Source organism: Callospermophilus lateralis, chromosome 1, assembly GCF_048772815.1.
Source record: "Callospermophilus lateralis isolate mCalLat2 chromosome 1, mCalLat2.hap1, whole genome shotgun sequence".
Taxonomy (NCBI): Eukaryota; Metazoa; Chordata; class Mammalia; order Rodentia; family Sciuridae; genus Callospermophilus; species Callospermophilus lateralis.
Window position 1 is genome coordinate 95186481 of NC_135305.1, and position 16244 is coordinate 95202724.

The window sequence follows — 16244 nt, forward strand, 5'->3', positions numbered from 1 at the left end:
GCTAGTCAGCACTGGATTTGAAGTAGAGGGCTTCCAAAATTCCATCTCTGATGAAGTAGAAGTTGAGCAACAACTAGTGAATTTTATGTCTATTTCATTCTTTTTGTGCATGGTTTTGCTTTGTTTTGACAGAAATAGGGATTGAACCAAGGCCTTGCATCTGCTAGGTAAGCATTATACCATTGAACTACATACCAAGCTCTTCTTTAAATTTTGAGACAGGATCTTTCTAAGCTGTCAAGGCTTGTCTCAAGCCTGCAGTCCTCCTGCTTGAGCCATCCGAGTAGGTAAGAATACACTACATACTGTGTATTTCCCAGTAACAGTGTTGTTATTCTTTGAAAGTGTTTTATATATACTGCAGGATAATGCAAATAAAGACAATGTACCACACACACACACACACACACAAAATCAAATAAACTATAAAGTGAAGTCTAGGACTTATTTTTATTTGTTGGGATTATTGTTTGTTTTGTTTTCGTTTTTGTTTTCTTCAAAGTGGTGCTGGGGACCCAACCCAGGGCCTCACATTTGTGAGACAAGTGCTGAGTTCCTTCAGCCCTCTATTCATTGGAGTTTTGTTCTCATTTTTATTCTTAGCATATGAAATATTAATCTTATAATAGATACTATGTCTTAGAGACCCTTGAAATAATCCTTTCCTCTACATGATTATGTCACCAACTTGGAATATACTCAGTCTTATTTTATAAGTTTTCAGCTTTTAGGGATTGCTTTTTGTGTGTTAAGTGCATTTTTTGAATGTATAAAACATTTACATTTCCAAAGAAGTTGTATAGTATAACAAGGTATATGCAGAGGTCCTTCACTAATCCCTCTACCTTCTTCCCTTCCTCTTGAAAATAAAATTATTAGCGTTTGGTTTTCATTTCATTGTTTCTTTTTTCAAGAGAAAGCAAATGTGTGTGAATTCCTGTTCTGCACACACACGAACATGTAGCTGTCTATGCTATTCTGCACCTTGTTTTTTTCAGTTAAAGTTTCCATTACAGAGTTAAATGCATGTTAGGAAAAGCATGTTGGTCACTACATACACATACTTGTTTACTTACAACATCCATTATCTTCATATTTTTTGCTTGTTTTTAGTCTCATTAAATTTGTTAATTCTATAATAGCTATTCTTTTAATTTTAGAGTGTAAAATTGTGAACTATATAGATTATTCATTATCATACACACACTCATAACCAATTATGTATAGTGCAAATCCATATCCTTCCAGGCCCCTCTCTGTTAAGAGAACAAGAACATTTGTAATTGAAATTTAATTATTGAATTGTTGTACTAGGAATTTTTAGTTATCATTCCTGAAGTCATTATTTGTTAATTCCTAGACATTAGACACAAATTCATAAATTCTCAAATATAGTGTAAAAAAAAGGTATCAAAATGATAAAGCATCTTTTTCCTTATCTCCTTTTCTGAATATTTCTTTAAAATGGGGCTGAAGAAAATGAGTCACTAAATATGATTAGTTTTTTTATATATTTTTATTTTTTAGTTGTAGTTGGACACAATTCCTTCAGTTTATTTATTTTTATGTGGTGCTGAGGATCAAACCCAGGACCTCGTGTTTTCTCAGCAAGCATTCTATCACTCAGCCACAACCCCTGCCTTATGATTAGTATTAAGTGTAAATTTTATTTTACAAATTAATCACTATTAAATGTGAATTAATAGAATACTAAAGTACTCAGATATAATCCCATTGAGTTTTCTAAATCTAAAGTACTCAGATATAATCCCATTGAGTTTTCTTTTTTTTCATTTTTATCCTGAAAATTGGAATAGGAATATTACATGAACATTTTTACCATTTTATGATTTAAAGTATAATTCAGAAAATGTTCCAATTTTCTCATTTTCTCAAGGTACTGGGAAAATCAGACTTTAATTTTTCAGACTGTAGTTTTTTCTTCTCCAAAAAGAGCTCTTAGGGCTGGGCGTGTGGGTGAACACTTGCCCAGCACAGGCAACACTCTGCCCAGCACTGCCCCCACTGCCAAAAAAAAAAAAAAACTCTCAAATCTTTATTTTTCTATTATTCTCAAGATTTAATTACTGAGATTTAAGTTCATATTGTTTGCTTATTTTACTTTATTTTCTTCTGTCTAGGTGTTTTTTGATTTAATGAGGGAAATTCGAGCCAGAAAGATGGAAGACAGCAAAGAAAAGAATGGAAAAAAGAAGAGGAAAAGTTTAGCCAAGAGAATCAGAGAAAGATGCTGCATTTTATAATCAAAGCCCAAACTCCTTTCTTATCTTGACCATACTAATAAATATAATTTATAAGCATTGCCATTGAAGGCTCAATTGACTGAAATTACTTTAACATTTTGGAAATTGTTATGTATCACTAAAAGCATGAATTGGAACTGCACTGAAAGTCAAATTCACTTAAAAAAGAAATTAACGTGGCTTCACCATGAAGCAAAGTTCAACTTAACTTCATAATTGCCTACATTTATCACAGTCCTGAATGTAGCGTGTGAGCTTGTGTTTCTCGGGCAGTCTTTCTTGAACTGTTAAAAGAGGTGAAATGGGGGTGGGGAATGGGAGTAAAGACCACTTTCTCTGGTGTTTATTATAAAGTTTAAATTTTATATCATTTTAAAATGTCTTGGTCTTCTACTGCCTTGAAAAAATGACAATTGTGAACATGATAGTTAAAACTGTACCACTTTTTTAACCATTGTTATGCAAAATATAGAAGAAAAAGTTATTGGCATGGTTGTTGCATATGGTTAAACTGAGAGTAATTTGTGGATCTGCATTAACTACCTGGTGATTAACTTAGAAAAGTGGTATAAACTTGTACATGGAAAATTTTGAATATGCCTTAATTTTGAAAATGAAAAATGCCCAGTTACATTTTAGTGTGTTCTCACTGGTACTGTGGGCCCACTCACTGCCCCAGGAGTCCTGGTGAGAGAAGATCTTACCTTGCTTAGATGAAGTGCAGCTTTTGTATAGAGGATTCTTGAGAAATTACTATCTGCTAGGAGTCTGTCCAAATTAAAAATGTGTGCCATACTCTGGTTCTTAAGAATAAGGTTCCAGAGCTCCTTGATTGCTTTTAAATAAACTATAAGGTAGTAAAGGAAGGGCCAGCATGTACTTGTAAGATAATTTTAGACTATGAGGATTCAGCACCAGTTATGTTTGAGTGAATCTTTTTTTTCTCTTAAGATGCTGGTTCCTGGAAATCACTTTCTATAAGTGGTGAGCATTTAAGTGTTAAGCTTCTAATCTCCTGGGAACAGGGCACAGGAAAAAGTCAACAGTGCTATGCAAATTGCACTAGAACACTTCGGGAAATATTCATACTTGCCACCTGTCCTCTTCTGAATTTGTTCTCATGAGGTTACAGTTTGGCTTTATGGAAATTATTAGTATTTGTAGTCTGTTTATGTTCATAGTGAAGAACACTGTAAGTACATTTTTCTAAAGTTAACATCAACCAATCAAACACAGGTATAGTGCAGAAAATGTTTGGCTCACAGATCAAACATTAGACTGGATCACCATCGTATGGTGTTTCCACGGGAAAAATTCTAGTGTGTTATTTGGGAACATAATTTCAATGGGAAGTTTACCACTATCAGATTTTTCTTATCCTCTTTAGGATGTGGCTAAGACAGTTGATTGAGCAAAGTTTATCTTTCTGTTGCTCAGTCCTAATGTTTTAAAAGGTCAAAGATGTGTTCAGGCATTCCAGAGAACAGGTGTGTATGTAAAGTTATCAAAAATAGGCTTTTTAGGAACTCAACTCTTTAGATATGACATCCAGCTTGTCATGTTAAATATTTGTCCTTAAGGGTTTGAGATGTACATCTTTCATTTCATATTCCTCATGAGCTATGCCATGTGCAGAATTAAAGTTACCAGTGTCGCGCTGGCCAGCAGGCCCAGCAGTCTCCAGTGTACTCATTGCAGTCTTATTGAACCAGGGGTCCTAACCACTAACATCGTGACTTTGCTTTGAGACCTTTCCTCTCCTGGGTACTGAGGTGCTATGAAGCCAACTGACAAAGATGCATCACATGTCTTCGGCTGATGCCACTACCCGATCGTTTATTTGCAATTTGAGCCATTTAAAGACCAATAAACTTCCTTTTTTAAAATGTTTGTGGTGTTACTTGATGTTTACAATATGACAGTTTGTTGACGGGGGCATCTTTTTATATATATTTTTAATTGTTTATGGACCTTTATTTTATTCATTTATTTATATGTGGTGCTGAAATTCGAATCCAGTACCTCACATGTGTGGGGCAAGTGCTCTACCACTGAGCCACAACCCCAGCCTGGGGTCATCCTCATCAGAGATTTGAGGGACAATCTTTTTTTTTTTTAATTTTTTTTTAGTTGTTGATAGATCTTTATATTATTTATTTATATGTGGTGCTGAGACTTGAACACAGTGCATCATACATGCTAGGCAAGCGCTCTATAACTGAGCCACAATTCCACCCCTGAGAAACAATCTTTTGAGCCATCAGTTTGGGGACATCCTTTGTATAATGCCAGATTTCAAGTTACAAACAGTGGCTTAGTATTGAACACAAAGTCAAGTTGTAATTGGCATAATTCAGATTTCACTGTGCGGACCCATTCTTAGCACTAACATGGAATGATATTAAATACTACACACCAAACAAAGTTAAGTTCTCCTCTCAGACTGAATTAGCATGTTTGGTCTCAATTATTTGGCAACCTTATTAGTACTGTAAGGGTAAACCAGCAAAACATTTACTAAAATTCCTGTAGAGGTGCCAGAGTAATCCTTTTTATTAACCCACTAGTCTCTTTTTGCAAATTACTTTCAAAATCAAGGAGAGGAAGTAAAGTTAAAGGCAAGCCTGGTGTGTTTGCACACGCCTATAATTCCAGCAACTCTGAGGCTGAAGTGCTAGTATCGAAAGCTTGAGGTCAGGCCTGAGCAACTAAGACCCTGTCTCAAAAATAAAGAGGACTGGGGGTGTGTTGCTCAGTGGTAGAGCACTCCTGGGGTCAATCCCAGTGTTAAAAAAAATTTTTTTTTAATCAAAAGATCAGAAACTTAAGTCTAGTTCTTAACTCTGGCTAGCTGCCCTCCTAGCACATCTACATGTAAGGTCTGTATCTATATTTAAATGTAATACTTAATCCAATGAGATGAGTGCCTTCATTGACCCATATTTTGCACACACAGAAACAGATAATTGGAGTAACTGACCAAAGGCCAGGAAGCTAACTTTTTTTTTTTTTTGGTACCAGGGATTGAACTCAGGGACACTCAACCACTGAGCTACATCCCCAGCCCTATTTTGTATTTTATTTAGAGACAAGGTCTCATTGAGTTGCTCAGTGTCTCCCTTTTCATTGAGATTGGCTTTGAACTTGCAAACCTCCTGTCTCAGCCTCCTGAGTTGCTAGAATTACAGGCATGCCCCACTGCACCCGCTGAAGCTGACAGTTATTAACTGGGATTGGGAGCAAGCAATCAATTTCCTGAAACCATGTCCTTACTCACTACACCGAAGAGAAACAGAGTGGAGCTCAGACTATAGTCAATTTTTCATTTAGTACTAAGGTGGGAAATAACTGGGGATTTCTTATTCATTCAAGGGATTGTCTTCAGAAAGCTTTGCAGATGTTGCCATGTAAACAGCAAAGAGGCCTCTTCTGCTTGCTAAGATAAGTGTTGGGAGGGAAAACCTTGTGCAGAAGTCAGCTGCAGAGTCAGGCCTTACTGTGCTTTTTTCCATAACATCAGTAAAGAGGCAGCCTGCCTTTGGCAGCCTGGAGCTTTCGTTTCATGTTTATTTAACTGAAAATAATTTCCCAGTCCTTTGCTCCAGCAGCTCTGCATGTAGCTGTGTAGAGGACTGCCTGTAAATGCATGGCAAAGTGGTAGGGAGAGATCTTTAGTCATCTGCATTCTCAATCAACACCCAGACACCATTTCTAGGAATGAGAAGGTGAGGGGCATTTAACATCTGTTTAAAAGAGGCTGTAAACCGTGATAACTTGCATAGTTAATCCTGTAGAAGGATAAGATTGCCTTTATCAGAATGCCAAGGAAAACAAAACAGCTTGTTTAGATACTTGTAAGCATCAAGCCATTATAAAATACTCCTAAGGGCAGAGTGTTTGAAACAGCCAAAAAAGAAGTGTAGAGGCTTGTTGAACTGGAAGGGAAAGGAGCTGGTGTGAAAGCCAATTTCTGGAGCTCTGCAAACAGGCCTGCAGCAGATGTGTGGTGGAATTCCAGGTTGTACCCTGATGGTTGCATCATCGTGTAGCAATTCTGGCTTATGGACTGATCTTCATAATTGATGTGAGATTTGATGGAAGGATTAAGACAGTTTTCCTAGGATCCTAGGAATTGTCTTAGAAGGGACCTTAAAAGCCATTCCCTCAGTTCACAGTTCAGAAGAAAGAATGAATGAGACAGGATCCCATGAGTAATATAAAAACCCAAATTAAAACGCAGGTCTTATTTATATGAATACACCACAGTGAATCTCACTTGTGTACATCCACAAGACTGGGATTCTATTTAGAATAAGATATATTCTTTTTTTTTTTTAATATTTATTTTTTAGTTTTCGGCCGACACAACATCTTTGTTTGTATGTGGTGCTGAGGATCGAACCCGGGACGCACGCATGCCAGGCGAGCGCGCTACGGCTTGAGCCACATCCCCAGCCAAGAATAAGATATATTCTATGATTGTATAAATATATCAAAATAGTTTCTACCATCATGTATAACTGAAAAGAACAACAAAATGCGGGTCTTCTGTCTTCTAATTCCAGCTTTTCTCATTTACATTTCCAAGCTCTGGGTGCGGGCTGAGGGTGCTTTAAATGGAGATGGCTCAGCTGAGTCTGAGGATTCCCAGAGCCTGAGGAACCAAAATTCAAATTTGGCCTCCATGCCTTCTCATTGGCCTGGAGGACTTTCCTTGAATATCAGGTTCCTGATTGTAAAACCAGCATTTTATTGACTAAATCCTGAAGTATTGTGAGGATTGTACAAGTAGTAACCCATTTTTATTACAGGGCATGTATTTTTTGAATCAGAATTTTTTTAATCAACCAGACTCAGGTTGCCCCACTTCTGGACTCACTGAATCTTTAAAAGACCCATCAGTGACAAATCATGGGGCCAGAAAAATGAATGTAGAGACAGGTTCCCTTTTGCAGTATTGGGGATGGAAACCAGGGCCTCACACAGGCTAGGCAAGCACTCTACCACTGAGCTACATCCCCAGCACTTCTTTGTTTGTTTAGACAAGATGTTACTAAATTGCCCAGATTGACCTTGACTTGCAACCTGGCCTCAGCCTCCCAAGCAACTGGGATTATAGAACACTGGGTGCTTCATGCTTTTTCTACCCTCCCTTAGTACCACTCATCAAAATTGGCAAGTGAGATAGAATGTAGAGTATGAAGATACTGGAAAAAAGATCAAGTCAGAGGTACAGCCACAGGAAGGTAAAGTTGATCTCAAGTAGAAAATTGAATAATGGTTACCAGAGTCTAGGAAGCAGGGTAGGGTGAAAAGAGAATGATTAACGGGTACAGAGGTGCCGCTGGAGAGGAACAACAACAAATTACAGTGTTCTATAGCACAGTAGGCTGATTATGGTCACCACAGTGAACATTTCAACACGGCTAATAGGATTATAAATGTTGTTAACCAAAGAAATGATAAACATCTGAGATGACAGATATGTCAGTTATCCCATCTGATTTACTACACATCGTATTCATATATTAATAAGTATCACACTGTACCCCTTAAAATGTATAGTCACTAGTGTCAATTCTCAAAATCCTTTTTTAAAAAGCAAGAAGAGAAATTTTAAAATAGATGCACCTTGCCACTTACAATAAATGTCTTCTGAAAGGAAAAGAGAGAAAGAGCCACCAGTTCCTATCTCAGCCTCACTGGAGGCCCAGAGCATTGAGGAGAGGCAAACTTGAGGAACAATGTGGGGATAGAGATTCTCTTTGGCCCTTGATATGAAAGCTCCCGGAGGAGGCCTTCAGAGCACTTCTACTCATTGACAGACTGGGGCCATTCCACATTCTCACTCTTGGTTGGCAGGGAACAATGCTTACAGTTAAGCATTGCTTAAGAATTTCATCCAAGAAGTTTTTAAAAAACAATCTGAAGTGCCAGCTACAAGAGCTTGCAGATTTGTCTAGCTTTATAGTTTGTCATAAATGCCCCCCACAAAGGTACATGTGGTGAAGGTTTGATCCCCAGCATGGTGCTATTGGGGGGTAATGAAGCTTTGAGCAGGTGAGTCCTTGTGGGAAGAAGTTAGGTCACTGGAGGGATGCATTGAAGGAGGTCTGATCATGGCTTCCCTTTGCTTAAAATACTTCTGTTACATCCCCTTCCTTCTGGGATAAACACAGGATTCCAAAAATGTGTGACAAGCCCCCAGAGATGTCCATGTCCTAATCCCCAGAACTTGTTGACATGTTTTTATCTTACATGGCAAAAGGGACTTTGCAGATGTATATAAGTAAAGGATCTTGAGATGAGCAGAAAATCTTGGGTTACCTAGTGGATCCAATGTAATCACAGGGTACTTTGAAAGAGGAAAGCAGAGGGTCAAAGTGAGAGAGTCAGAGAGAGAGGACAATAAAAGCAGACAGCTGGGTGACAGGGTGCCATGAGCCAAGGAATGCAGGAAGTCATTAGGCACGGGGAAATGGCAGATTCGCCCCTAGATCCTCCAGAAGGAACATAGTTATGCCAACATCCTGATTTTGGCCTCATAAAAACCCACTTTAGGCTTCTGACCTCCAGATCTGTAAGATAATAAAGTTGTGTGTGTGTGTGTGTGCGCACACGTGCAATTTGTTATTTTAATCTTTCAAGGGGGTGCTCCATTCCTGAACTGTGATACCAGGTAAATGCATGGAGTATAGGGTGCAAACTCTTATTCCACCCCGCTGCTCCAAAAATCCATTTAATATATTGTCTGCAGATAGAGAACATATCTGATATTAAACCAATAAGAACAGATGCTTCACTTGATCTTTTTTTTCAACATCACTTTCTTAATAACGTGAAATACAAGTACAAAACTTTTTACTGAATAGAGATAGAATAATATATTTAGCTACACTTGATCTTAATCAAAAAGGCCAAGAAGCAATAAAATACTGTTGTTTTTAAGATACTGAATTTGTGGTAATTTGTTACAGCACAACAGGACAGTAATGATAGTGCCTACTGGGTCCTGCCCGAGCGGGCCTGCAAGTTCTCCCCATTTTGCGCTGGGCTCCCTCCCCTTGCACTCCATATCTCAGCCATGCTATTTCCTTGTAACTTCCCAATTTAGGTCTTTGTATATGCTAGTCTCACTGCCAGGAAGCTCCTCTTCTTTTCTCTTTGGCTAGTATAGCAAATGTCATTGATTTCCTACCCATGATTTATTCCCCACCACCTCCTCTTCCTTTCAGGAAGAGCCCAATTTTGTTCAGGAACCTACTCTTTTTTCTCTATGGAGATAGGCCCCAAACTCAATCTAATTCCAATCTGATGACTCATTCTTGATTGGTCTAAGCTAACAGAATGGTCATCCCCCTTGCCATTGATGGGATTGGGTGTCATGTGCTTCCGGCCAATAGGACTTGGGGAATGCCTGCTTCCTGACTTCAGGGACAAGTTTTCTGCTAAAAAAAAAAAAAAAAAAAAAAAAAAATAGATGGGCGGGATGTAGTGACTCCTATCCTGTTGGCCATTGTTGCCTCTGCACATAACATCTGACAGTGTGAATGACAGCTCATAACACAAGCTGACACACTGACCACAGCAGGAAGATGAGACCTGAGTTATTTTTTTGTGGTGCTGGGGATCAAACCCAAGGACTTGCATATGCCAGGCGAGCACTGACCACTTAGCCACACCCCCAACCGTGAATCTGTGTTCTTTTTTGGAGGGGGGTGGGTACCCAGAATTGAACTCAGGAGCACTCAGCCACTGAGCCACATTCCCTAACCCTATTTTTTTTTTATTTTGTTTTTATTTTTTGTATTTTATTTAGAGACAGGGTCTCACTGAGTTGTAGCACCTTACTTTTGCTGAGGCTGGCTTTATGCTCACAATCTCCTGTCTCAGCCTCCCAAGCAGCTGGGATTACAGGCATGTGCCACCACACCCGACATGAACCCGGGTTCTTGATGATATTGTTGAACCGCTGAGTTCTTTCTGGACATCTTATATGTGATGATGCATTTTCCTAATTATGTGAGCTAGTTGAGTTGGTGTTTCTGTTACTTGAAGCCAAGAGCATCCTGACAAATGAGGTTCATACCTTCTCATCTTTCAGACTGAAGACTCATCCTTCCAACTGGTCATTATTTTCTGAGGGAGGCCTCCTTGGAGCACCCTGCCTGATCCAGTCCCTGTCTAGTAACTCTGCGCATCCTCCTACACAATGTTTAGCAACAACTGTACATTTTTTAGCATAATTATTTAATTAATATTTGAGGGCTCCCCTGATCTGTAGATTCAATGCTTTTACTCTTCATCATGTCCCCAGGGTGGCTCAGGGCCTGGTGCAAAGGAGCTCAATGAGACTCACAGTGTTCGATGGAGTGAAGAGGGTTGGTGCAGAGACAGAACAGTGAATAGGACTCTTCTGTCTACAAGGAATCTTCAGATTGAAAGGAAGAGCAATAAATTCTGTGACCAGTGGAAATCAACATGGGAAGTACCATCAGGGTATGAAAAAACTCCTGTAAGAAGGAAGAAGTAGGGATTAACTGATTAGGTAGTTTCTTTTTCTTTTTCTTTCTTTCTTCCTTTTTTTCTTTTCTTTCTTTCTTTCTTTTTTTTTTTTTTTTTTTTTTTTGGTAGTACTGGGGATTGAACCCAGGGGCACTTAATCACTAAGCTACATCTCCAGCTCTTTTTTAAATTTAATTTTTATTATTATTTTTATTTATATATGACAGCAGAATGCATTACAATTCTTATTACATATATAGAGCACATTTTTTGTATCTCTGCTTGTATGCATAGTATATTCACACCAATTCGTGTCTTCATACAGGTACTTTGGATAGTAATGATCATCACATTCCTCCATCATTAATTACCCCATGTCCTTTCCCTTCCCCTCCAACCCCTCTGCCCTATCTAGAGTTCGTCTATTCCTCCCATGCTCCCACTCCCTATCCCACTATGAATCAGCCTCCTTATTCTCCAACTCTTTTTATTTTGAGGCAGGGCTCATTAAGTTGCTGAGGCTGTCCTTAAACTTGCAACAGTCTCCCCAGCCTAGTATTATAGGTATGTGCTACCACACCAGGCTTTCATTAACTTTAATAGTGCGGTGGGACTATTTAACTTTCTACTAAGCCTTTTTGTTTGTTTGTTTTTCAGGGCTTGGGATCAAATCCAGGGTCCTATGCATGCTAAGCAAGCTCTCTACTACTGAGTTATACCAGCTCTGTCATGGGAAAATCTTAATCATTCAAATCATTCATAAGAATAGAAAGAAGAGTATAATAAACACTCCACATACTTTTCATCCAGTTTTAAGAATGTCAACATTTTGCTAAAGTCTTTCCCTAACCACTCCTTTTTTTTCCTGAAACATTTTAAAGTAGCCCCAAGAAATTATATCATTTTACCCATAAAAATTTCCATTGTTTTTTTTTTTTGTTTGTTTGTTTGTTTCTGGATGTTTTTAAACAAATCATGAGGGGGCAGGCACTATGGCACATGCCTGTAATCCTAGCAATTTAGGAGTTTGAGACAGGAGGATCACAAGTTTGGGGTCAGCTTCAGCAACTTAGCAAGACCCTGTCTCAAAATAATAAAATAATTTTAAAAAGAGGGCTGAGATATAGTTCAGTGATAGAATGCCCCTAAGTTCAATCACCAGTACAGGAAAAAAATTATATAGATAAATGAATGGATGGATGGGTATACACACACACACACACACACACACACACACACACACACACACAGGTAGATATGTTAGTAGCTCAGCAGTACAGCACTTGCCTAGTATGTACAAAGCCCTACATTTGATCCCCAGCATATCTCTCTCTCTCTCTCTCTCTCTCTCTCTCTCTCTCTCTCTCTCACACACACACACACACACACACACACATTTTACCTTAATCTATAAGTACTTCAGCACCCACTTTCAGCAGGTCAAGATTACTTTTGTATATACACATAATATTGTCACAGCTAACAAAATTAACAATATCCTTAATATTATCTAATACCCAGCCTATCTTCAAATTTTGTTATTTCTTCCCCCAAAAGTTCTTCATACAGTTGGTTTGTTTGAATCAGAATCCAAATGTGGTTATGCTTTAATTACATGTTCAAGTCTTTCATAAATGTCTGTTTTGGAATAATTTTAGACTGACAGAAAATTGCACAGATTGTACAGAAAGCTCTTGCATATCCCTCCCCCAGCTTCCCCCAGTGGCAGCATAACCAGGGTACAACAACCAATAGATTGACTTTCAACTATTTAAGTTACAGAGTTTATTAGATTCCACCACTTTTTCCACATTTCTATTTCAGGGTTCAATGCAGGATCCACCCTGAACTTAGTCCTCATGTCTCTTTGGTCTTCTCTGGTCTGTGACGGTTCCCAAAAGGGATGAACTCAAAGTACACCTTCCAGTCCTGGGAGGTAGAAGGCACTCAGTCACTCAGTGTCCCATTCCCACCCCCCTACCCTGTCCCACCCCCTGTGTCTGAATTGTGCTTTTGTTCAAGATCTACACATCCTCCTTCTTTGCAGTTGGTAGACAGGTCAGATACAGAAGAGTGGGTCTTTGTTTAAAAATTGTTTTTTTCTGGCACTATAATCAAACTTGGTACAAGTTTAGGCAAGTGTTCTTCCACTGAGCTAAACTCCAGTCTTTTTTATTTTTGAGACAAGGTCTAACTAAGTTTCACAAGCAGGGTTCAAACTTGTGATTCTCCTGCCTCAATCTACTAAATAGCTGGGATTATGGATGTGTGTCACCATGCCCAGCCAATAGTAGTTTCTTCTCCTCCTCCTCCTCCTCCTCCTCCTCCTCCTCCTCCTCCTCCTCCTCCTCCTCCTCCTCCTTCTCTTCTCCTTCTCCTTCTTCTTTTACCAGGGGTTGAACCCAGGGGTGCTTAACAACTGAGCCACATCCTCCGCCCTTTTTCACATTTTATTTTTGAGACAGGCTCTTGCTAAATTGCTTAGAGCCTCCCTATAATGCTGGGATTACAGGCATGTACCAGTGCACCAAGCTCAATAGTGGGTCTTATATTCAAAAACTTTGTGGTTGTTGGCCAAGGTGTAGAGAAACACATCTAGAAGAGCAATTTGCTCAGGATCTATTAAAATATAAAAATGGACTTGGGGGTGTAGTTCAGTGGTAGAGCCCTTGCCTAGCTTGTGTAAAGTCCCTGCAGGAAAGCACATCTTTCACACTTGCAGAATTCCATCTTTCAATACCTTCTCTATAGAAATAATTGCACATGTACCCAGAGTCAAGTACAAGGTGACACACTGTAGCACTGTTTACATAGAGGAACACTGGAAATTACCAAAATGTCTAGGAATGCATTACTACATAGCAGTATAAAGGAATGGACTAGAAGTATTTAACAACATTTGGGAGGTTGAGACAAGAGGATCTCAAATGTGGGGCCAGTCTCAGCAACTTAGCAAGACCCTGTCTCAAAATAATAAAATAATTTTTAAAAAGGGGCTGAGATGTAGTTCAGTGATAGAATGCCCCTAGGTTTAATCACCAGTACAGGAAAAAAATTATATAGATAAATGGATGGGTGGAGATACACACACAAACACACACACACACACACACACACACACACAGAGATAGGTAGATATGTTAGTGTGTAGCTCAGCAGTATAGCACTTGCCTAGTATGTACAAAGAGAGCTCTAAAATATTATTGGGCCAAAAAAATTCATCTTGGACAATGAAAACAGTACAATAACCTTTGTGTAAAACCCATAAACAAAAGAACACCCAACGCATTCTATGGAATATATATTGCATATTATATATATAAAATGTAATATATAATATATATCTGCAAGGTATGTGTATGTGTATACATCTATATCTATGTGTGTATATACACATATATAAATATATATATAATATATATATATATATATATATATAAATATATATATATATATATATATATATATATATATAAGTTTTTGTTTTGTTTTGTTTTAAGATCTAGATGGAGGGGCTGGGAATATAGCTCAGTTGGTAGAGTGCTTGCCTTGTATGAAGAAAGTCCTGGGTTCAATTCCCAGTACCACACCAAAAAAAAAAAATCTAGATGGATAAATTTTAAGTGCATCATAATGGCTACCTGGGAGGATGATGGAAAAGGTAAGAAGAATTTGAGGGTTTAAATGTTTTTTCAGCATCAGGAATTGAACCCAGAGGTGTTTTTATCTTTTATTTTTTTAAAGGGTACTTACAAGTACATTTTAATATTTTTTTTTAAAGAGAGAGAGAGAGAGAGAGAGAGAGAGAGAATTTTTTTAATTTTTTTTTTTTTTTTTTTAGTTTTCGGCGGACACAACATCTTTGTTTGTATGTGGTGCTGAGGATGGAACCTGGGCTGCACGCATTCCAGGCGAGCGCGCTACCACTTGAGCCACATCCCCAGCCCTATCTTTTATTTTTGAGACAGGGTCTCGCTAAGTTTCTGAGGTTGGCCTTGAACTTGTGATATTACTGCTTCAGCCTCCTGCATATCTGGGATTATAGGTCAGCATGTCTGGTGAGGATTTAAATTCATCTATCTTATTTTTTTTTAATGGAGGATGTATTCATGTACTAATCACATAATTTTTTAAAAAATTAAAGTATTTGGCTACCACATATCTGACAGACTCTATAATTATCTAGACCACACATAGAACTCTCAAAACTCAACATTTAAAAAAATACAACTAGAAAATTACAGAAGACACAAACAGTATAGAAATATTTACTCATATTAAGCAGATGAAAAGATGGCAAATAAGCACACGACAAGATATTCAACATCATTAGCCATTAGCAAAATGCAGATTAAAGCCATGAGCTATTAATATACATCTATTGCAAGTAAAATAATAGATTTTGATAATACCAAATGCTGACAAAGATATAAGATGACACAGACTCTCTGAAAAATAGTTTGATAATTTCTTAGAAAACTAAATGTGAATGACCCAACAATTGCACTCTTAAAAAGAATGACATCAAAATGTATGCTCACACAAAAACTTGCACAAAATAATGTTAAAGGCAGCTTTATCAATAATAACACAATGCTAGGAACAACCAAATGTTGGGTTGGGTTTAATGGGCAAAAGTCTCACAAACTTTGGTATATCTGTAAAATGGAATACTACTCATCAATAAAAAGGGAAGATCTTAATGGATCTTATTTTTATTTTCTGTGGCTGCTGCAAAAAAAATTACCACTTACTCAAATCATCTTACAGTTCTGGTGGTCAGAAATCTAAAATGGGTTTCACTGGACTAGGTGTCAGGTGTCCTTCTAAGACTGTAAGAGTTCTAAGACAATCTGTCTTTTCCAGCTTCTTGAGTCTGTCTACAATGCTTGACTCAAAGTCATCTTCCTCCATCTTCAAAACCAAAAGCATTGGGTCTAGTCCTTCTCATACTGCACTCTCCCCACAGCATCCCCCCTCACCCCCTCTCCATTATCCTTTCATCCTGCAGGATAATCTCACTATTTTACAGTCAGCTAGTGAGTTGACTGTATTTCTTTTTACCATATAGCCTACATTTTCAGTGGTTCCTGATATTAAAACATAAATATCTTTAGGGAGACATTAATCTGTCTCCACACTCCTCAAGTCACTTTCAAAAGGTTTCATACTTGCCAGGTGCAGTGGCACATGCCTGTAATCCCAGCAACAGGAGGCTGAGGCAGGAGGATTACAAGTTTGAGGCCAGTCTCAGCAATTTAGCAAGATCCTAAACAATTTAGCAAGATCCTGTCTCAAAATTTAAAAAAAAATTAAAAGGGTGGAGTGTCCCTGGGTTCAATCCCCAGTACTACAAAAAAAAAAAAAAGAGAGAGAGAAAAAGAAAAGAAATTGGACTTTTTTCTTCAAACCATACATGAAAATTAACTCAATGAAAATTTTTTTTTTAGAGAGAGAGAGAGAGAGAGAGAGAGG

The 16244-nt window shown here is 38.1% G+C and overlaps 1 protein-coding gene and 1 pseudogene across 4 annotated transcripts in view; one reads left to right on the top strand and one right to left on the bottom strand.

Annotated features, from left to right (window-relative positions):
* Rala (RAS like proto-oncogene A) overlaps positions 1 to 4150 on the top strand; it is a 62923-nt gene extending 58773 nt beyond the window's left edge. For 2 of the 4 annotated variants that reach the window (XM_076836352.2, XM_076836360.2), the window contains exon 5: positions 2142 to 4150. In XM_076836352.2, the coding sequence (XP_076692467.1) occupies positions 2142 to 2264 (123 nt within the window). In that variant the 3' untranslated portion in view covers positions 2265 to 4150. Of the gene's footprint in view, positions 1 to 132; positions 168 to 2141 lie in introns of all 4 variants that reach the window. The other 2 variants (XM_076836365.2, XM_076836363.2) reach the window with 2 other exon arrangements.
* A 4760-nt stretch (positions 4151 to 8910) lies between these two features.
* Positions 8911 to 9145, bottom strand: LOC143383970 (U2 spliceosomal RNA; annotated as a pseudogene).
* Between the last annotated feature and the right edge of the window lie 7099 nt (positions 9146 to 16244).